This window comes from Octodon degus, unplaced genomic scaffold (assembly GCF_000260255.1).
Source record: "Octodon degus isolate 3935 unplaced genomic scaffold, OctDeg1.0 scaffold00033, whole genome shotgun sequence".
NCBI classification, from domain to species: Eukaryota; Metazoa; Chordata; class Mammalia; order Rodentia; family Octodontidae; genus Octodon; species Octodon degus.
The window spans coordinates 7,576,714-7,599,583 of record NW_004524609.1 but is presented as its reverse complement, the minus strand read 5'-3'; the positions used below and the strand labels follow the sequence as shown (position 1 = coordinate 7,599,583).

At 50.2% G+C, this 22,870-nt stretch overlaps 2 protein-coding genes across 8 annotated transcripts in view; one reads left to right on the top strand and one right to left on the bottom strand.

The window, feature by feature from the left end:
• The window catches only part of Wipi1 (WD repeat domain, phosphoinositide interacting 1), a 32,543-nt gene extending 18,905 nt beyond the window's left edge, over positions 1-13,638 (top strand). The window contains exons 5-13 of the mRNA XM_004630049.2: positions 442-539; positions 1,062-1,154; positions 1,899-1,969; positions 2,730-2,837; positions 7,387-7,551; positions 8,876-8,983; positions 9,575-9,693; positions 10,079-10,179; positions 13,149-13,638. Of these exons, the coding sequence (XP_004630106.1) occupies positions 442-539; positions 1,062-1,154; positions 1,899-1,969; positions 2,730-2,837; positions 7,387-7,551; positions 8,876-8,983; positions 9,575-9,693; positions 10,079-10,179; positions 13,149-13,196 (911 nt within the window). The 3' untranslated portion in view covers positions 13,197-13,638. The remainder of the gene's footprint in view (positions 1-441; positions 540-1,061; positions 1,155-1,898; positions 1,970-2,729; positions 2,838-7,386; positions 7,552-8,875; positions 8,984-9,574; positions 9,694-10,078; positions 10,180-13,148) is intronic.
• Positions 13,639-13,724: 86 nt separating this feature from the next.
• The window catches only part of Arsg (arylsulfatase G), a 150,671-nt gene continuing 141,525 nt past the window's right edge, over positions 13,725-22,870 (bottom strand). For all 7 annotated transcript variants that reach the window (XM_023714142.1, XM_023714146.1, XM_023714143.1 and 4 more), the window contains one exon: positions 13,725-14,617. In XM_023714142.1, coding sequence (XP_023569910.1) covers positions 14,343-14,617 — 275 coding nt within the window. In that variant the 3' untranslated portion in view covers positions 13,725-14,342. The remainder of the gene's footprint in view (positions 14,618-22,870) is intronic.

The window sequence follows — 22,870 nt, the reverse complement described above, 5'->3', positions numbered from 1 at the left end:
CTCTACTTCAGTTGCAAGCAGGTGCTGTTGTAGCCCTAGATGAGTGAGGACAAACCTTTGAGAGCCTTCAGGGATAGCAGTAACCAGCGGCAGCACCCGTGCTGTAGATTCTCCACCACCGCCCCAGAGGGACTGGGCTTGGAGAGAAGTGGATGCGACTTCAGGGCGCAGGGGTAAAGATGTGAATAAGAGCATGTTGAATATGCTACATTCAGATTGCTTAGATGTGGAGAGGACATGGTGGGTGCCAAGGTAGGCCATCGTCTATGAATTTTGCTGATTGAAACGCTTTGATGACAATAATCCACAGAAATGTCTAATGCCCTTCCTCTCCTGTCCAGTAGGTGGCACTCTGGTCGCGCTGTTTGCAGGCTCTCTTTCAGCCTTCCGGTTTTCCTCCCTTGGTCATGGGCTTTTCATCTCGTGCTGCTTCCCCTCCAGGTCTGTGCGCGCTCTCTATCAACCATTCCAATTCCTACCTGGCCTATCCTGGAAGCCAGACGACAGGCGAGATTGTGCTTTATGATGGAAACTCCCTGGTGAGTTGACAGTGGCCCGGCCACCTGCCTTGGCTGTGTGGCGGTGGAAGAAACGCTGGGGGGTGCTTGGGTGCAGAGGAGAAGGGGGGTCTTTTGCCCAGGCTTTACACCCATCCATTCACTGTGAGCAGGGACAGGGCAGGGCAAAACGTCTGCAGCAGGACGGAAATGGCCTGCAAGCTGGTGGCAGATGCTCACGCCGGTGGCCTGAGACAGCCTGCTGGTCTCCGAGCCTTCCAGAGTGGCACAGGCCCAGTCTGTTGTGTCAGGAGCCCTTGAAGGGGAACCCGCTAGCACTCAGTCCACATCAGACACCCAGGTAGATGTCCACCTTCCCAAGGCCGGGAAGGAGAGAGGAGGAGCAGCTCTTGACTGCGGACAAGGACACGGAGCTTGTAGGCATATGGGAGAGACAGAGGAAACCCAGTAAGCGAGGGAGACAGAAGACGAAGAAAGAGGAAGGAAGGAGAGGAAGTGCACCATCTTGCGTGGCGCTGGCATCTGTGTCTCTTTCACCCACAGAAAACAGTCTGCACCATCGCTGCCCACGAGGGGACACTGGCTGCCATCGCCTTCAACTCCTCGGGCTCCAGGCTAGCAAGCGCATCAGAGAAAGTAAGCGCATTCCCTTCTCCTGCTGGCTGGGGGTGCACTCACTGGCTGCCCCCACGGGCGCCGGCCCAGAGAGCTGATGGACCGAGGCTGGTGACTTGACGGGCAGCTGACTGCCCGGAGCCCACATGGGGTGCGTTTCAGAGTGAGACTTTCGGGCCTGTGCAAGTTACTGTCTGTTGACTACTTGTTGATTCAATAGCTCCAAGGCTATGCCAGGCAAGACACGAACACTTGACACAGACACTGTGCTCTTCTTGAGAAGTATCCATGCGTATCACCCCTGGAAAAAAGACTGCATTTCAAAATGTAGCGATATAAACAAAATCTTTGCAAGTTAGCCAGAGAGAGTGATCGCTTCTATCTTGATAACCAAGGAAGTGATCAGGCTATATTTCAGATGCCATATATAGCAGCCCCTTTTGGCTAAGCAGAGAGAAAGACTATTGGAGGAAGCCCTTGCAGGCCAGGAGATGTGTGCACACGTGCGTACACATACACACATGCACACACACATGTGCACACAGAGCCTTGCACAGGGACAGGGAACGAAAGGCTGGCAGAGCGTGTCTAAAACATGATTTAGTAATTGTGCATCCAGCACGTATCTAATTAAAAACACTCCGTGCCTAGCACTTGGTGCTTCCTTCTCAGAGCCAAATGTTTTGAAACCATCCACCGGCTAGGGGGACGTCTCTGTGTGAAACCGCTCATGGGGGGGCCCTGCCCGCCTGTTTTCTTTTCCAGGGTACAGTCATCCGGGTCTTCTCGGTACCTGACGGGCAAAAGCTCTATGAGTTCCGCAGAGGAATGAAAAGGTCTGTGCTCAGTGTCAAAGCCATTTCAAGTCCCCACACGAGGGCTTTGGCGACCAGTGGGCAGTCCTCAGGGAGCGGACAGGAGGCTTCGGCCTGCTCTTGCCTAGAGGAAGTATTGTTTGTTCCTTTCTCGGCTGACTTCAGCGCTTCGTGGAGGGCTCAGTAAATGTGAAAAATGCTTATGCTATTTTAGCATAAGCATTGAGCCATGAGAGTTTTTTTGATAGGCAATGAAGAGAGGAGAAACAAAACCAGGGAGTGGGGCCGGCGAGATAGCTCAGCGGTCTGAAGGCAAGCTTAGGCAGGTGCCAGGGACTGCAGTTCAATCCCTGGCATCACATGCCACAGCAGCCCCGCCCTTAGGGAGGGCTGAGCGAGTGAAAGAAAAAACGAAAGAAAGCCAGGGAATCACAGTCCAAAATTAACTTCTAATTCTCTTCCATGGAAATAAAAGGTAAAGTAAGGCCCGACTGTTTGGGCTCGTGTGAGCTGTAGAGTCTTATACTTGGATCAGAGCCCAGAGCGCCTGGAAGGTGCCCATGGCATCAGGAAGGTCCCGTCTCCCCTCTGCTGGCTGGGAGGACGGGCCAGGCTTTATGCTTTGCACTTAAGATGCTGTCCCTTTGTTGAAGTGTTGAAGGGGTTTTAGAATACCTGGGTCCTTCAGAATCCGCGTACTTTTCTCACAAAACTGATGGGGACCTGAGAGGTGGTGACCCTCGCTTTCCTGGCTCACTGGCACACGTGTTGCTGTCCCTAGGTACGTGACGATCAGCTCTCTGGTTTTCAGCATGGACTCCCAGTTCCTGTGCGCCTCCAGCAACACGGAGACCGTGCACATCTTCAAGCTGGAGCACCTCACCGACAGGTGCGTGCAGCCGCAGGGCACGTGAGGCGTCGGCTTTCTTTCAAGCTCCATAAGCTTGGCTCCATCTTTACCACCGTGGCAGAGCGCGTGTGTATTAGTGGAGACAAAATACTCAAAAGGAGAAAAGGTTTGTTTAGTTCACAGTTGGTAGTCAGCTGGCTCTGAGGCAGAGTGGCATCAGCGCATCACCAAGAAGAACAGTTCATAGTGGACAGAGGTAGCAGGACAAAGCAAAGGGTGCCTGCAGCTCTTTCTGTCCCTTATATCTTATCCGGGCTTCTCAGGGCAGGCAGTACTCACACCCTTAATCTAGTGCCCCTGATCCTAGCGCTGCACCTTGAATCAATCCCAGTGTCACGCCCTCTAGGTCCAGCCACCTCTGAAAAAGCCCCACCTGTAGGAGGGTTTGAGGGGTCAGCGAGACAAAACCATCACGTTCTCCCCCGATCCCTCCCAAAGACTCGTGCACATCGCTTTATACAAAAGGCATTTAGTCCGTCTCTAAGAGTTGCGAGTCCTAACAGCTGCAGTACTGCTGAAAAGTCCAAGGCTGAAGTCTCCTCTGAGTTTCAGGGCACACTCTTAGCTGTGAGCCCCTGTACAAATAAAAGTCAAACACTTCCAATATTAAATAGCACAAGATGAACATTTCCATTCCAAGGCTTACAAATGGGGATAGCAGGGATTGAGAACAAAGCAAGACCACAATCCGGCAGGACAAGTCTAGATCCCACAGTTGTACTTCTAGCAACTGCAGCAATCCGTGGCAAGTTTTGAACTCCCAAGGGTGTGGGTGGCTCCACCCCTGTGGCACAGCTGGTGGCTGTAGCTCCGTGGCTTCTCTCTTGAGGCAGTTGTGCTGCTTCCTTGCAGTTTTTCTCAGACGATCCATGTTCCAACAAATTTCTGGGTTCTCCTCTGAACCTTGGGCTTTGCACTCACAGCTTCACACGCTTCTCTCTCGGGGACACACTGTCCGGCCTGCCAGGCCTGCCCCTGAAATCTGAGTGGAAGCCTTCTGGGCCCACAGCTCTCGCACTCTGTACGCCCCTAAAACCAGCCTGCATGGATAGTGCCAAGGTCTGCTGTCACCTGGAGCAGTCGCCAGGCTTAGGGTTCGCAGCACTGAAGTGGAGGTGCCTGAGTGCCCGTGGTGTTCCCCAGGGCTAGAATCACCGTCTAGGGGCATGCTCGCTGCTACTTTCAAGGATGCAGGTGCCTACAGATGTGGCGGTGAGGTCACCGCGTCCTTGCTGGCTGTCGGGGAGAAACACTCTCCCGAAAGGCTACCACGTTCCTCCCCACACGGCCTTCAAGCCGGCAGTGCCACACTGATTTCTTCTCCTGGCTTGTGTGTCCTTCTTGGCCTCTGCCTCCCCTTTCTGCCTTCAGTGAGGCAATCCAAGCCTGGGCCTCATGCGTGCTAGGCACAGGCCCCACCACTAACCTGTCCTTCAAGAGAAGTTTGTGGTTTGGTTTTTTGGGCGGTTGTTTCTTGGAGATGAGGACTGGCTATGCTATTCTGGCCTTGAATCTGTAATCCTCCTACCTCAGCTTCCTGGGCAGTGGGGACTACAGGTACATACCTCCACGCCCAGTCTGGTCTGTTCAGAGCAGGACATGTGACAGAACCCACCCACACCATCTCCTGCCAGAGGCCACTTGGGCTAAATAAGATGGTAGTCGCTGATAGCTCTTTATCATCCTGCCCTGAGGCGCAGGGCATAGAATCCTTTCCTAGAGATTCTGCCTGATGGAGAGTGCGCACTTTAGTTCGTAGCTTCTCGGAGTCTCCTGTGAATGTGGCCATGTTCACAGGAGATATTTGCCTCAGAAGCAGTGTGGCATGCCTGCCCTCGCCACTGTCCATAGCAGCGTCACTTAGTCACCCTTCCTCCTGATGTGGTCTCTACACTGATTCTGGTAGCAAAGCAAGTGGCTTACACCGTGTGTGTGTGTGTGTGTGTGTGTGTGCGTGCGCGTGTACATACACATGCACACGCATGGTCCTTCCCCACCTGTGTCTCTTGATGCTTCTTTCCAGGAGTCATTATAAACCCAGAACATGAAATTTTAGTGACTTCCTCAGTCCTACCTGGAAGCAGGTGGCAGAGCTGGGGGTGATAATGACACTTGTTCATTTGTAATTTGCAGAGCTTTTGCCTCGCTTCCTCCCTCAGGCCCCAGCGTAGTTGCTCTGGAAGGAGGGAGAGAAGGAGTTTGGTAACTGAAGGCCCTGAGGTCCGAGAGCTCAGTGTCTTGCTCAGAGCTGACCTTGAGGGCCAGGGAGATAGCTCAGCGGCATAATCACCTTCCTGGCAAGCATGAGGTCCTGAGTTTGATCCCCATTACTGAAAAAAAAAAAACAAAAAAACAAAAAAACAAAAAAACCCCTCTGAACTCAAAGCTGACCTGGGGTCCCCAGGAAGGGAAGCCTCACCCCTGCCCAGCTCCCCTGGTAGCACAAGTGGATGCTCTGGCAGTGCTGCCCATGAGCACATCCTTGGGGGCTCAGTCAGGGTGGAGGGGCTTCTCCTGGGCCCGGAAGTTCTTTTCTCACGGTGTAGGACTTTCATGAGGGCAAGAATGTTTTCCACCTGATGAGAGTGAGGCGGTGCTGGCCTGTTCCTGTGTGCGTCAGATGACTTCACCCAGTGCTGGCTGCTCCTCCCTCCCTGTGACCCCAGGACCCCACCAAGGAGTCGCCCAAAGCCAAGGGCTTTTCATGCCATTTCTGCCTTTTCTGTGTTGCGTTATCAGGCTTGTGAAGCTAGGAAACCCTGTCCCCTGTTGGCGCTGGGGACCTTGGGACGCCCCTCTTCCTGCTTCCTGATCTCCGCACAATGCTTCTAACTCCATCCCTGTGAGCAGAGGAAGCATCCCGGAGCTCTTCTTCGCTCTCCGCTTCTGACTCCAGACTCCCTGGACGTTGTATCCGTTTTCCAGATTATTCTGTCGTGCCCCAGGAAGCCTGTGCAACCCAGCCCTGGTGTCTTCTGGAGCTTTCCCTTTTCTGTTGCCACAGGCAAGCCCTAGTGAGCCCTGAGGCTGACAGGGAGGAAGTACTCCCAGACCCTGCTTGAGTCCCATCCTCTCAGGGCTCTGTCCTACCCTCCTGTGTTACCCTCCTTGAGCGCCCCCTCCTCCCATTGGCCACAGGTTGCTTCCTGTCCTTCAGGGTGATCTCAGCCCATCCACAGGTGCTGTTCTCTCCCAGACCCTGGGGCCCCATTTTCCTCTCCAGTGCTGTCACTAGCCACGCCCTTACCTGTGGCTTTAACCTCGTGCTCACATGTGGTCTCATTCAGCCCTGCTCCCTGGGCCAGTCTGTTCCGTATGCTCTTGCTGGGTTTACTCTGAAGACGCTCCCTTGGGCGTAATGCAGCCTCAGAGTGCTTGTTCTGCTTCTCTTTGGGAGTGAAGAGACAGCTCCTCTGCTGCGTGCAGAGCGTGGCTGCCGCCACCCCAGAGCCCCTGACACTCCTGCAGGCTCTGTGCCGCCTGCTGCATGCCTGGCTCTCAGCTGGACCCCTTTAGCTCTCCCAGCAAGCCTGAGATCATCCCTGTTTTCCAAATGAGGACACATGGAAACCAAGAGGCTCAGAACCCTTGCCCTCCTTCCTCCACTGTGGAGTATCTCCTGCCTACACCAGCATGTGGCACTGAACATAATGGCTGGGTTATTTTCCTGCTTATACGTGCTGGCTGTCCACCGTGAGCACAGGGTCTGGGGGTCTGTCCTTCTACCTTGCGAGTCCCAGGCCGGAACACAGGGCTCCAGGGCCACGGCATATGGCTCCCAAAGAGTCACTTTTGGTTGAGGAGGTGAAGGCTCAGGGAGGTTTGTCCAGAGCACACCTCGCTGGCTGGCAACAGTAAGAAATGAGGTGCAGGGTGTGTCCCATCGGGATCTGGTCCTGTGCTCAGGTGGCATCCCTGTGGGGTGTCCTGTTTCCTATGGAGAACACACGTGGCAGCCCTGGTCCTCGATGCACTGCCCGCAGTGCAGGATGGAGAGCTCAAGGTGTCTCTCCCAGCAGAGCATCACATCCCGACTCCTGGGAGCTTCCAGAGGGAGTTTCAGGACAGCAGGGGGCCCGAGAGTTACTGAGACAGCGGCTGCAGGAGCCTGCTGGCCTCAGGCTCAGCGCCGTAATCTGCCTGGCTCGGGACCCTTAACACACACAAGGGTCTAGCCTTCCTTGAGCCCTGAACAGATCTGAGCTCATTTTACGGGGTCCAGATACTGATTATGTCTCATTCCTCTCCTCTTGCCCTCGTAAGAAATTTAGCAATCAGACTAATCATCAGAGTTCTTTAATGTGAGAAAGCAGTAGCACCGAGAGCCTTTTACGAGCCTTATAGTGGCTCCTCGGGGGACACACAGGCCCTCGGTGTGCAGAATAATGAGACCCAGTGGGCAGAACACTGTGCCGAGGGACAGCCCCTGCCTGCTGCGGTGTGCTTGGCCGGAACGTTCAGATGTGCAGGTTCCGGGCTGGTTCCCGGCTGGCAGTGACCCCACCCTTGTCTCCACACTGCTCCCCAGCCGCCCAGAAGAGCCTTCCACCTGGAGTGGCTACATGGGAAAGGTGTTCATGGCTGCCACCAACTACCTCCCCGCCCAGGTGTCGGACATGATGAACCAGGACAGGGCCTTTGCCACCGGCCGCTTGAACTTCTCTGGGCAGAAGAACATCTGCACACTCTCCACGTACGTACCCCACGCCCTGAGCAGACACGCACTCAGCACCTTCTCCGAGCCCAGAACCCCCAAAGGGGGAACTGGCTCACAGGAGGGGTGAGCTGAACCAGCTGACGTAATCTGCTGCTTTTCCTCTCTGATTTTAACATGGATTCTCGCGGGCAGCTGGCAGCGGCTATGGGAATATCAGTGCCCGGTCATAACAGCATGCCCAATTTTGCTGGAATCAGGCAAGAAACTTCAGGTTCTGTTGTGTAAATTCAGGCACTACTGGAGTGACATGTCCTCTTTAAGTAGTTTAATGAAGTTTACTAAAGAAGTAGACCACTTAAAATCCTTCCAAACCTAACCAGCCAAGACGGCAGGCGAATCGCAACCTTCTCCCCTTCTTGTCACCATGAAAGCAGAGACCCGTGGGAGGTGGAGACTGCCCCACTTAGTGGCCATAGCTTTCACAGGACGACAGTACCTACGCACGTCATCTTGCCTCCTCTTCACAGTTATGTTCAAGGACCAGAAATAACCCTGAAAGTAGGTCCTTAGGTCAGAACAAAGGCATGTGCAGAAGCCCAGACTCAGGATCAGTAGGCACAGGGTTGTCCCTGGCAGGAGCATCGGCGACAGCCAAAGGGAGTAGGGTCCTGCTAGCCAGCCGCAGCTGGCCCAGTTACCTCTGCGCTGTAGAAACGCTGACAGTCTTCCTGCAGCCTGAATCTCCAGACCCTACCAAACTCCTCCCAAAAACCACACTAAAGCCTTCTGAGCCATGTAGTCAGGAACAGTCACAGCAATGACCCCACTTCTGTGTTGGTGCAGACCAGCAGGTAACCACCAGGACCAAAGTGCCTGACTGCACGGCTCTCTGGAGGCAGGGCTCATGTGGGCTCCTGGCTTCCGAGGCTTCAGTTCAGAGTCAGCTGACTCCAAGGCACGACCACAATGGTGGAAGGAGATGGTGAAGGAAAGGGGCTCATTCAGGACAGGCAGGAGACAGAGCGGGGCAGGCGGGGGAGTGGGGGGCAGGGGGCCAGCACATACCTGTCAGGTGGTGCCCCAGGCCTTCCTCCTAAGGGCATTAAGCTCTGACCTGGTTCGATCTAAACCATGCCCCTAGAAGCCCCGCCTCTGAGCCCTTGAGCCTTTGGGGGACATTTTTGCTATGACATCAGTCATTAGGTCAGAACACAAGCAATGGCAAGCCTGGACTCTGGATTACTGGAGAAGAGCTTGTGCATGGCAGGAAAGTAGTTGACAGGTGGGGTGACCAGGCCTTGACAGGCAGTTGACATGGCTGCTTTCCCGTAACCGCTATCCTGCTTCGCTTGGCCCTCAGGATCCAGAAATTGCCCAGGCTGCTGGTCGCCTCCTCCGATGGCCACCTTTACATCTACAACCTGGACCCTCAGGACGGTGGAGAGTGCGTCCTCATCAAGACCCACAGGTGGGCATGCTGGCTCTCCGAGTATACTGCTCAGGGGTCGGCAGCTCAGAGCTGCTGCTTCAGGGCCTCCCGCTCCTCTCACCGCCAGCTCCTCACCAGCAGTCTGGGCAGCAAACCCATGGCGGTACCTGCTTTGCTCAGGTGTGCTGCCAGGAGCCCCCAGTGCGCTGCCCTTCCGGATGGTACCAGGATACATCACACCATGGACTGTCCAGCCCTGCCCCAAGTGCACAGTGGGTGTTCAGACTTGGGTCACAGTGCAGGCTGCCTTCTGTCCCCCTGTGAACCAGCACCATGAGCTGCCGCTGCAGCCTACCCATGGCTCCTATGCACATTCACATGTCGTGGCGTTCTTACCTGTATGTACAGGAAGGGCAAAGGCCGGCCTTTGGCTACTGAGTATGAGAGGAGGTCTTTCTGCAGCTGCCTGACTGACCCCTGGCACTCTAAGGCCACCTCGGTTCCTCCTGGCCTAGCTGCATGCAAGCAGGCTTCTAACTTGCAATCAGCAGACTGCATCTCTGAGCCACCCCTTGTGACAGTTTTCTAGATAGGTGATTGTTCTTTTCCCCTCTTAATTGCTGCAAGTAGCTTGCTTGGCTCAGGAACCACAGATGAGAACAAAGAAAATGACCTCAGACCTGCCTTACCTCAGTCTTACGCAGCGACTGCAGCCAGACCAAGCGCCTCTGCGGCCTCCACTGTGCCAGGTGAGCGGCGTGGGGCCTGTCTGTCCCCACTTACCCGGGGCTGCAGTGCTCCCCTCGAGCTGTCTCCTCGCAGATGAGGCCTGATGACAGCTTCCACCAGGGCCCTTCGCCCCACGAGTGTAGCGCTGGAGGGTCAGTCAGCATTACCCTTCGCCACTTGGACGGTTCCCAAGAAGTGGCGATTTCAGGCCTCCAACATAGACGCGGGGATGAGACCGCCAGCTCTGCGTCTCAGCGACTGTCCCTGACGAGGTCCAGGTGGGGGGAAGGCAGAGGTGGCTCCTCGGGTTCCTCGAGCCACCCTTCCTTTGAGGAGGTCCTGTCCCTGGGCCGTGGGCCGAGAACTGACCGTGGGACTTCTTCCCGTCTCGCTCTCGGTTTCCAGGTTACTCGGAGGACGGCGGGGCGCTCCGTGGAGAAGTGATTCCAGAGCACGAGTTTGCGACGGGGCCAGTGTGTCTCGATGATGAGAATGAGTTTCCCCCTGTGAGCACGAGGGACCCGTAAGGGCCGCCGTGTCCGTGCCGGACGCAGCTTTGCCTTGCCCAGGAGGCCACACCGCTGGCCCCGCTCCCCAGCCCCTCACCACTAATCCTCTTCTCTGACATCCAGAGAGCGGTTTAAATGCCCACGGGTGCTTCGGCTCCTGCCCACGACCGTGCGGCGGTGCCCTGAGCCCTGACAGCACTAGGAAAGCTGAGTACTAATCTGGGGACCTTGGGGCGCTCAGCACACCCAGCCCCCTGGGTTCCTTCCCTCGGCCTCTGTGTATGGATGTTGCTGCTCATAGTGGGGAAACTTCTGCGTCTGGAAAGCTCTTGAGTTTCTGGCAGCTCTGAGGGTGCTTTTGCAGAATGCTGCCTTCCTGCCGCTGCAGGGGACGCGTTAGTGGGAGTGGGCATGGAGCTGACATGTCTGCAGGGCTGCTGCCCTGCACCCCGCTTCTGGCCCCCACAGGGCAGACCCAGCCCTCCCCAGCAGATGCGGGCATTTGTTAAGACACCCCCAGGGGAGGCCCGGGCTGGGATGTGTGAGGTCTTCTGGGCGTCTTTTTCTTTTATTTGAGGTATTGGGGATTGAGCTGTATTCCTGGCCCTTCTTATTTTTTATTTTGAAAGTCTTGCTAACTTGCCCAGGCTGGGCTCAAACTCAGGCTCGTCCTGCGCCAGCCTCCCAGGACACTGGGGTTACAGGTGTGCCACCTGGCCGTCTTCAGTGGGGCTTCCCAGCCTCCTCCTGCAGCTGTTCCAGCAGCAAGGGCCCGTGGGCTGAGTGCTGGGCTCATTTGTTTCTGACGTCTCGTGTCTGGAGAAGGATGCCCTCCTGGGGAAGGAGGCAGGGTTTCCCTAGCTGTGGCTTCTTCAGGTTTCCATCTTGGGAAGCACAGAGGCCCCTTTCTGTGAGCTTCAGTTAGCGAACAGCCCAGCGAGTCAACCTGAAATCATTGCAGATGGAAGCAGTAGCAGACCACGGCTTGGACAACTGACTCCTAGAGCCGGAGAAGGCGGCCACAGTGTGCCCAAGGCCTTGGATGGAGTGTCCCTTGGTGACCGTTGCTGTGTGTCCATGAAAGCCATTTGTAAAAAGGCAGTGCAGGTTTGGCGTCTTTTTCCCACGGGTCGGTGGAACAGCCTAGGAAGCACGTTTGGCTGGAGGAAGAACAGCTCTTGAGGGCCCTTTGTGCATTGCTGGGGGTGTTTGTGACTTCCCTGTTGGCTCCGGGGACTGCAGCTTGAGACTGACATTTCTGGCCTTTCGTAGCCAGGTTTCCAGCAGGTGCTGTGTGTGTTTTAGCGGTAGAGAGGAGCCATTTTCTAAACTATGAACTTACATTTTCAAGCATTTGTTGGCTTGCTGCCTACCGTAGTTGCTGCCCAAACCAGTTGTTTTGCCTCTAGGTTCTTGTGATGCCGACAGCCCTGGAGGGAGTTTTTTTCTCTCTCTCTCTGAGAGTTAGTGATTATTTCATTGAAATTGCATCTCTCAGGAACCAGAGCATTCTGGGTCAGACACAGTGGGGAGAAATGTGCCTGCCACGCTCCCTCCAGGTTTAGAGCACTCAGTCGCTCGCTGGGTTCTGTTCTGACAGTTTGGGCAGAAGCCTGTGACTGGCCTAAAAGGCTGCAAGATTATGAATTGCATTCTTGGTTGTAATCAGTACAATCGCAGCCTCTCATGTTTAGAGTCAGGGGAAGAAGGACACCAGCAGGTAGGAGGTAGTCAGTCCCCTGCCATAGAACACCTGCACGAAACCTTAAGTAGCCTGCGTGCGCGTGCATGGAGTGCAAAAGGCTGGAGATGCTAGCGCATGCGAACCACTGCCAGGCCTGCACCCACACGTGGCGCAGGAGGCGGGCGAGCGCCAGGCGTCCCCTCTTTCTTAAGGACCAGATGAGTAAAAGTTGGCTTACATTTTAGCAAGAATTTTTATTAATCTAGAAGAAATGTTTCCTCTCCGAGAGAAAGCTGGGCATTGAGTGAGGTCACCAGAGCAGTTGACACCATGTCCCACAGCCCCCAGACACAGGGCAGCTCCTTAGGTGTCGTGGCAGACCCCAGACCCAGCTTGTCCTTGTCCTGCAGGTAGATGGGGAGGGGACACCATCCATCTCCTGAAGGATGGGGTTGGTGGCAGGCAGCCTTCCCCTGTCCCCATAAAGGGACCAGAGACGTGGGTGCTCTGGGGCTGTGCTCAGCGTGGCCTGTGTCAGCTGCCCTGCAGCGGCAAGAGTGTCCCTTCAGGGATGCTGAGACCCCTCTTCTGACCTTTGTTCTAAGTTACCGTGTCTGCCGCAAGCATTTGTCCAGAATCCACATCTTTACTCATATTCCCTAAAAGCTTGGGAGGAATCCTAGCGTCTCAGCGTGGTTCAGATCACATCTCCTCTCACTAGGAGCACGGGCTTGCGGGGGCTCCCCCGTTTTTTGCTTCCCCCCCCTTGGCGTTTTTTTGTTCTGTTGGCCTTGCCTTTGGGTTCCGGTTTTTTTTCTTTTGGCTTTCTTGGCGGCCTTGGGGGGCCCCCTTTTTTGGGGCTTGGGGCGGGGGTTGCTTTTGGAAGGCGGGGCGGTTTCGGCTTGTTGTTAGCCAGGACGTGGGGCTGCCCAGTGAGAGACTCTTCTCTACCCGTGAGCAAGCGGGAGGCCATGTGGGCCAAGGACGATGCTGCCCTGGGCAGTGACCTGGCGGGCTGTGTTTACAAGCAAAGGGGGCCTGTTTTTAAAAAGCACACGTACATATAAATGTACACATGCACGTACACATTTTTACATCTTGCAGTCTGCCATGCCAGCTTCTCTCACCTATGTAAGAGGGGAGGCTTTCCTGAGGTGAGGGTGGGGTCAGCCCTCGGGTCCACCTGTGCTCATCACAAGGGCAAGACCTTAGGGGACACCCTAAGGTCTGCCCACAGCGTCTTCTTGGGGAGAGTAAGGCCATTCTGTTTTGATTTCGGTAGATAATCTTGTGCCGTGGAAGTCAGAAGGGCAAAACGAAGCAGTCCTGACGAGAAGCGCACCTCAGAAGTCAGGACACCCCCTGTCGGGTGGTTTTGGCGAAATCAAAGAAGGTGGAAGAATGCGGTGCAGTTGTGTGAGCGGAGAGGGGGGCAGGAGTCCGGGCGCTGTGCGGCCGACCCCTCCCCGGCACCTGTGGGTGCCTGCAGCCCAGCCTCCTCGCCATGCCTTTCAAGTACCTGCCAACTACAGTGTAAATGCTAACTAACCATATTGGTATATAGCCGAAAGTTTGTATTAAAAAGGGGATCCTTTTTAAATATATACTGCATAAAAACGAAGTGTACTTACAGGAAAAACTCTTTGAATTGTATATTACATTCATATAGAAAGATTATTTTAGTCAGGCAAAGTATTTTTGCAGTGATTGGAATAAATCATTTATTACCTTTGAGTCCCATTTAGGACACTAATAAAATATGGCAAGGCATGTTTTAGTTCCTTCGACTTCATGTTTGGAGGTCTGAGGGGGCAGGAGGAAGTCCTATGCTCTTCATAGTGCCCTCGCTGGCAGGTGGGCCGGGGGGTGCACGCCTGCAGTGCTCTGGGAACCTGAGGCAAAACGCTGTCTGGAGTGGGGAACACAGCTCAGTGTAAAGGCCACGAGTTCAATCCCAGCACCCCAAGACCAGCAAAACCCCACTCATCTGACCTAAAAAGAGGAGCAGGGAGACCTTCCCATGGGGCCCTGCTAGGCATGGGCCCCCTGGCCCGCCCCAGGCCCACGGAGTCTGGGTGATGTGTGTGCACACAGTGACACTGAACAACTTCCACTCTCCACACTGGTTGGCACAAACCTATCCTAAAACGGCCAGCAAAACCAGGAGTACAAATGCGTAATTAGGAAGCTCGGCTGCTCCAAGTGTCTGCTCTGTACTGGGGAACACGCAAGGCATTTTCATGCATGGCCTTACTTGACCTTCAAAATCAGCTTGCAGGTGAGATTAATTTGCATCATTTCCCAAGTTCAAAATCAGTTGCCCGACCTGTGCCCAATTCCCAAGCCTGTAAGTGGACCCTTATCCCACGATATCTGTTCTCCCAAGTAGCTTGAGGAAGGGGCAGTATACCAAGCAATGAGCCCTAACCAAAGTCATCTATTTCCGGCTCTTCCTCCTGGCAGCAAGATCGGCCTGTTACGCAGCTTGGCAGCGGCAGGTGGCATGCTGGGGATTACAGCAGGGGGTGGCTGAAGGATCCTGAGTGTAATCTGCTCTGGAGACATTGTCCTTGGCAATGTCATGCAGGACGGCTGTGAGCACCTTCCTGACCCGGGGCAGCACGGCCTGGTACTCGGCGCTGCCCCTCTGGAGCGGCACACCTTCTGCAACATCCTTTTCCAGATTGAAGAGGAGTGGGGGATCGTGCCGCTGCTCTGGCCCGATGCTCCCATCACAGGCTTCAGCTCCACCTGGAGAGACAGACAAGGCCAAGGAACGTGGCGTCAGACCCCACTGTGGCCCTGTGTTGTACCGAGGGGAGCTGGGATTGACTAAATACTGATTGAAACATGCCAGCCCCTGAAAATCCAAATGCTTGTGCTCCCTGTCAAATCCCTTTGAGGCCGTTTTCTCCTTCCAGGGATGATCTTATTGTCCACCATGAAGTGGAAGCTCTCTTCAGACCTGCCTTCAGGGCCAGTCTAGCCTTCACTCAAATATCTTTCATCTCTGCCCTATCTAATTGTTCTGAACACTAACTTTTTGAATACCATTTGGGAAATGAGGTGAAGACAAGGTGTGTAATCTCGCCTTGGGTGGAAGATGAGCTACTTATCCAGATTAGAACCTAGCTATTAAGGTCCTGGAAGAGGGGTGACAAAAGTGTCAGGAGGCATCACAGCATCCCTGGCTCTTCAGGAGTCCCAGAACTCCCTGCATAACCCATTTTTCAATGTAAAAGTCAAGTTCAAAAGGAAGTAAAGCAAAGGCTTGGCAGTGGACGAGTTTGCCTCTGAGCATCTCAGGGACCGGGCATTAATAAGACAGAAATGTTATCGACAGCTCAGGAGAAGCAGTACTTTTCCAGCTCAGAGGTCTGAGATTCTGCAACGGCTCCTCCTCCAGGGGATCTGCATCATGGGCAGCTCAACAACGTTCTTCTGAAAAACGATGTTCTTCTGAAAAATGACCTCATGATTAAGAAGGCCCAGCTATGACTTCCTGTCCCACTGCAAGGTGGCAGAGTCATGCCAAAGCACAGGTCAGTACAGGCAAACCTACAGGGACCAGAGCCATGTGACCGAGGATGGAGCTTTCTGGCACAACCTGCCAGAAATAAAATTTGAAATGCTGAGAAGGTGCAGGGTTACACAGCTACAGCACCCCTCCATGCCTCTCCTCCAGTGGCCAGGATTTGGGCTGTTCAGGCAAGATCAGGAGTTACTACCTCCGCAGGGTTTCAGGGTAGGAGCTAACAACTGTCTTCATTACTGGCAAGGGGCACAAGTGACCTGAGCTTTGACAACCAATGAAGTCACAGTGGCAATGGGCTCCTCTTACTAAAAGGAATTTCAAGTAAAGGAACGGTAGAGTCATTTACACAGAACTACCCTCTGCTAGGGAACAATTACTGGATCCAGGCAATGTATTAAAACACAAAGACTGTAGGAAATAAATGAGATGGGCAGAAACTGGAAGAGATTCGACCTTTGAAAGAAGGAAGCCACACTGGGTTGGATCTGGTTCAAAATTTTCCCTTGGGCACACTCCCGGGTCTGCAGCCCAAGCACCTAGGACTCCAGATGAAAACTTTGGTCTCTCTGGCTCAAGATGTCAAGAGTTCAAGACTAGAAAAAAAAAAAGAAAGAAAAAAAAAATCCAGGCGTAGTGGCACTCCTTCTAGCACTAGGGAGGCAGAAATCAGGAGGATCACTATGAATCTGGGCTGTGTAGTGAGACCCTGCACAATTAAAACAAAGAGTTCAAGGCTGCAACAAAAGGAGAAAATTGCTGGGAGAAGCTCTGGGGAGAATAAGACATAGAGCAGATGCCTAAAACCTAAGAGAAACTCCTACTCCTTAGCAGCCCCCGAACAGCGCATGCCGTGGGCAGGATGCTGCACCAGCTTGGAGGAGCAAGGAGCCCGGCAGGGAACGTGGGCTTCGGCAAGTGAGTTCACGAGGCTGCAGGAGTCCGATGGACACCGCACATTTTCTACTGAGGTTAAAAAAAAAAATGGAGTAAAGATCAGGTCTCAAAAAGAAGGAATTTGCCTACAATTAAGGACAAAATCTAAAAGACCAATCCTATAAATGTAAAACAAGCCTCCTGAAAGTTCAAGGGGATCGACTACTCCAACCAATCTGAGACAAAAGTGCCCACAGAGAGAAGCGCAGGGTGCCACCGCACAGCCCTCCAGAGGAAGCAGGGCCCATGGGAAAAGCTGAGCTGCAGCCGGCCAAGCGTTGGAGCCTCAGCATGACAAACCTTGGGAATTAAAAACCCCAGGGGCGGTGGATCACCGGGGAGCCCCACATTCTGTGTCCTACCTCTAGGAGCTCAAGTAGGTTCTCACAGTAAATATGACAGAAAAATTGTGATTCCAGGAAGGGCAGGAGAAAAACAACACACTTTTCTGCTTTCACTACTGGGGACTGAACCAGGGGTCTTCGCGCTGGGTTACATCCCTGGCCCCTTCTGAAAATTTTGAAGCATGGTCTTGCTAAGTCACTAAGTTGTCCTTGCTGAGCTAGAATTTGAGATTCTCCTGCCTCAGCCTCCCAGAGTACCAGGACTATAGGAGCACACCACCATCTTCTTAATTAACAACAGCTATTCGGAAATTGTGGTAGTGAAGATGTTCTTGAGTATTCTGCTTGTGCATACGTACGTGTTTATAAGCGAGAAGAACCGCTGCAATGCTCAGAAGGACGGAGAAGGCCGAGGATTACTGTATTACAGGCACCTGCAAATCTTCGCTGTGACATAATGCTTTCTGAATATGATCTATGCTTTCTGGATATGATGAAAATCTATAAATTACTCCAACAACTGAACATCACAAATTCTTCTCAAGCTCATGAGTAACACACACCAAGTGGTTTAGTTTAGATTTCAAATACCTGCCAAAGGTCTATGTACTGAAGACTTGGCTTTCCGCTCATAGCATTACCAGGATGTAGCATCTAGTGGGACGCTTAGGATCCAGACCTCCACGAGGATGGTGGGCACTGGCTCGTATTTTCTCACTCTCCTTTTCTCTCTTTCTCTCTCTGTCCTCCTGGCTCATTCATTAGGTGAACAATCAAGCCCTCCAGTCAGGATGTGCTGGCTCACCTTGGGCCCAAAACAAGAGGGCCAATGAACCGTGCCCTGAAACCTCAGCCACAGATGTACTTTTCTCTTTTTAAGTTATTTCAGGTATTTTGTTACAGTCATGGAAAGTGGACTAACTCAAGGTAAACCAAAATACTCTGGGCCATAGAAACCTACCACAACAATTTTAAAATAATAGAAATCATACAGTATATAGTCTTCAATACCAGTGGAATTAACCTAGAAATCAATAACAGAAAACTGGAAAATCACAAAACACTTGGAGATTAAACAATGTGCTTCTTGGATTGGGACTGTGGGTCAGTGGCAGAACACTTGCCTAGCATGTATGAGGTCATTAGTTCAATCCCCAGCACTGAAAAACATTATGCCTCCTAAACAACACATCAGTTAAAGGATACATTGCAAGAGAAATTTTGAAATACCTGGAAATCAGTGAAAATGACAAATCTTGCCAAAACGTATGACACATAATGAAAGCAGTACTTAAGAGGGAAATTTACAGCATTATATGGATGTATTAGAAAAGAGAAAAGACCTACACACAAATAATTAAACTTCTACATTAGGAAGCTAGAAATTGCAGGGGAAATTAATTCCACAGTAAGCAAAAGATCAGAAATAAAAATCAATTAAACTGAAAAAGAGAAAATCGATACAACCAAAAGTTGGTTCTTTACAGACAGGGTCTCGCTAGGCAGTTCAGGATGGCCTTGTGCTCACTTCTGTAGCCCCTAGGCTGGCCTCAAACTCTCAGAGATGCTTCCATCTCAGCCTCCCCAGTGCTGGGATTATAGGTGTGTGCCACCACGCCCGGCTCCAAGGCAGCACAGCACACTCAGGGATCCTGGGCTGGCATGACATATGTCTATGGTACCGGGGATTGAATTTGGGTTTTTACATTTGCCAGGCAGGCGCTTAGGCTGCTGAGCTATCTCCTGAACCCCTATACTAGAAGTCTTGGCTGATGCAGTAAGAAAAGAAATCAAAGAAGGAAGAACACCACATTTTTAAAAAGCATTGAGATGTGTTACAGGCATGCCCCAGCTCCCCACAATGAATGTGGTCACAGACTGCACACATATGCTAATGAAAATGAACACTGTTAAAAAGGAAAAAGGATATGCTGATTAGCGAGAGTGAAATAAAACCACTTTTCCATACATAAAACTGTTGTTCATGTATAAGGTCAGAAAGAACCAATCAAAAATCGTGGCACAACTAAGAGATCATAGCAATGTCACAGGATATAAGGGTACCTTACAAATGTCAATCTCCTCTATATAGGCGATCAAGAGGTAGAGCTTGAAATTCAAAACCTAATGCTATTTAGATTATGTTAAAATACCAATACAAAAAACAATAAAATACCATTACTATTAGTATTTTATTTTTTGTCCAAAAATAAAACGCTTGTCATGTCAGGAGTATGACTCAGTGGCATAAGTACCTGCCTGGCAAATGCAAGATCCTGAGTTTGATCCCCAGTACTGCAAAAAAATTTTAAAAAATAAAATAAAATACTTAAGCTTAAATCTAACAAATACCTATAATAGCTATCTGAGGAAAGCTGCAAAGCTCTGATGAAAGAAACAAAAGGAAGGCCAGCCAGATAGCTCAGTGGTCTAACATGCCTGCTTAGGCAGATGCAGCAGCCGGGGTTTGATGCCCAGTGTGCTGTGCCGGCCCCGCCTGCAGGGCGTGCTGAAAGGGCAACTGAGACTGGGTGTGGTGGCGCGCGCCTGTAATCCATCCGAGCGCTTGGGAGGCTGAAAACAGGAGAATCACTAGGAGTCTGATCTATGTAGTAAGACTCTGTAGGCCCTGCACTAAGTACATTAAAAATAATAATACGGTTAAAGGAATGAGAAAAAGCAGGGCAAACTGACAGCTAGTAGAAGAAAAAAAAATTTAAAGTAGAGCAGAGATAAATGAAGTAGATAAAATTTGATAATACCAAAAGTTGTTTCTTTGGAACGATTGACAAAATTGATAAACCTTTAGCTAAATAAACTAACAAAAACAGAAGATTCAAATCACAAATCAGAACTGAAAGTGGGGTACTCCTGGTTATTCAAAAGAACAACAAGTTACAAGAGAGTACTAAGAATTAAATGTCAACAAGTGGAGTAATCAAAATGAAATGTCCAACTACTAAAATCAGAAAATCTACCAAGATTAAGTCACAAAGAAATATACAATCTGTGTGGATCCACAACTAGGAAGGAGAAGAAAAAATCCACGTGCTGGAGCTCAGTTACATAGCGTTGGTTCAGGAGACTCTGGAACTGGGGGTTCAGTCTCCAGCGCAAGAAATAAAGAAGAAAGGAAAAGAAAAGCTGCTGTCAAGGAAAAGGCCTCAGCCAGATGACCACCAATAAACTCAACCGAATATTTATTTTTTTATTTTTATTTCTTATTTATTTATTTATTTTTGCTGTACCAGGGATTGAACTCAGGACCCTGTGCTTGCCAGGCAAGCACTTACTCTACTGAGTCATCTCCCCGGCCCCTCTACCAAACATTTAAAGAACTGATACCAATCTTCAAGCTTTTCCAAAAAATTGAAGAGGGAGGATCACTTTCTGATTTGTTCCATAAGGCTAGCATTTACCTTAATGTCAAAACCAGACATAGATAGAACAAGAAAACAAAATCCCACTATATCTTAGGAAAAGTAATTTAAAAAAAAACAAAAACCTCCACCACCAAATATGGCGATCAGATTCAGCAGCATATTACAAGATCAGCTGAGATTTATTCTTAGAACACAAGCACGGTTCAATAAATGAAAACTGATCAATATACTATGCCATATTGACAGAGGGAAGAGAAAAAATATGCTAATCTCAACTGCTGTAGTAAAAGCATTTGACAAATTCAATATGTAGTCGGGCAGGGTGGCATATGGCTGTAACCCCAGTACTCGGGGAGGCTGAGGCAGGAGGATTGCAAGTTGTAACCCAACCCAAGCCATTTAGTGTCTCAAAATAAAAAATGAAAAGGATTGAGGCTGTAGCAGTGTGAAGGTCCTAAGTTCAGTCCCCAGCACGCGTGCACGCGCACACACACATTGATTGATTGATTGATTGATTGATTGATTAACTGATTGATTGATTACTGGCTATGTTTTAAATGTAAAAGAACTGTGATTCCAAAAGATTAAATAAATCGCCTGGGTCAGAGACATGCAAATCTTGTTTACCCAGGGATTTTCTGTTGCATCATACTGTATCTAAAACAATGCAAAAACAAAACCAAAAAACACCAGAGATTTCTTTTTGAAAGGAGGTGAAGAGGCAGGGGGGAAAAAAAAGAGATGAAAACACAGTGAGACAGACAGAGAAAACAGGGAAAGAGTAGAGGGAAAAGAGGAGATTAGGAATTGAGGGAAAAGAGATTAGGAATTGAGGTAAACTACTGCAACACAGGAAACATCTATAGCAGGCATCCTCTCCATGGGGAGAGGCTAAAAGCTTTTCCTCTAAGGCCAGAAGTGAGCAAGAATACCCACTTTCTCCCTTTTTTAGTAGTATGTTTTCATCATGCATAATAAACACCGTCATGGTGGGGATAGAATGCACACTTTCACCACCTCTGCTCCACACAGTGGAAAGTCCCAGCCAGAGGAAGCAGGCAAGAAAGAGGACAAGGCATCCAAACTGAAAAGGATGCAGTACAGTGGTATCTCTTTCACGGAGATATGATCCTATATGAAGAAGACCATAAAGAACACACACGAAAGAAAGAAAGAAAGAAAGAAAGAAAGAAAGAAAGAAAGAAAGAAAGAAAGAAAGAAAGAAAAGAAAGAAAGAAAAAGAGAGACAGTGACAGAGCCAGAGAGAGAGAGAGAGAGACAAAGAACTAATAAATGAACTTGGCAAAGAAGTCAGACACAAAGAACACACAAATCACTTTCATCTCTAAGCACCAGTAATGATTTACAACCTAAAAAACAGATTTATGATAGCATCCGAAAGAATAAAATATGAACTAAGAAAAGAGAAAGACTTGTACAATGAAAACCACAGAACGTTGAAAAATTTAAAAACATAAAACACATTCCATGGATTAGAAGGGCAAATATTAATGTTGATACCCAACATTGATCTATAGATTCAGTGCAATCCTGAATCAAACCTCGCATTAGAAAAGCCCATTTTGGGGGCCTGCCCCTTAGCTCAGTTCTTTAAGTGGCTGCTTCAACAAAGCAGTCAGGCTCAGGTTGCTGTGGTTCGATCCCCACAACTCAAGCCAGCCAGACCTGCCCTGAAGGCATTCGGAGCAAAAAAAAAAAAAAAAAAAAGAAGAAGAAAAGAAAAGCGCACCCTAAAATCAATATGGACCAGAGCAATCTCAAAAAGGAAAAACAAAGCTAGACGGCTCATACTTCCTAACTTCAAAACTTAGTACAAAACTATGGTAATCAAAAAAGTATGGCACTGGCAGAAAGAGAGGCTCCTAAACCAATGGAGTAGAATACAGAGCTCCAAATTAATCTCTTGCAGAGATGATGAAATAATTTTCACAAGGGCGCTGAGCCCATTCAGTGGGGTAAATGATGATCTTTTCAACAAATGTGCTAGGAAAACCGGACCCTGGCAAGTCCAAGGATGAAGTTGGACTATTACCTCGCCCCATGTGCAGAAATTAACTCAGAATGGCTCAGAGACCTAAAACAATCAAAGCTCTTGGAAGAAAACACAGGGCAAAATTTTTATAGCACTGGTGTTGGCAAATAGCTTCACAAGTGAATTTAATCAAAAATGAAAAAAATAATAACAGCGATCTTACACAACCCTTTCAGAAAACCCAAAAGAGAACTCTTACAACTTCATTCTATAAGATTTGCAGAAGCCCAATCGTTAAACCTTGATGCAGGCATTATGAGAAAAGAACATTGCAAATGAATCTTGGCAAAGTCATGTATTAAAAAAGAATGATAATGACATTGTGACTAAGTGGGACTTACCCAGGATGTAAGGTTGGCTTACTAACTGAACATTGCCTCATGTCATTCATAGCATTAGAGAGCACATACGCAGGTGTGGACACTGGTAAAGTCATCCAGTTGTACATTTAGTGGGTTTTTTCTCTTTTAAAAGTTTTTTTTTAAAGAGAATGAAAAATAATAAAAAACAAACAGCAATGATACAAAATTTCACTAAACAAAATGATAGGAATTCAACAATGGTTGTTATATTGCGTGTGGTTGTCTTCATATTAGGTGCTCAGATTACCAGATATAAACATGCAAAATTGGTCAAAAAAATTATGACTGCTCCTCTCAGTAAACCAGTGGAAATCAGCAGTACCACTGTGCAAGCTCTCCTGCGTACATACATATTTTTTCTCTTCCTTCTTGCTTTCTTTTCTTCTTTCCCTCA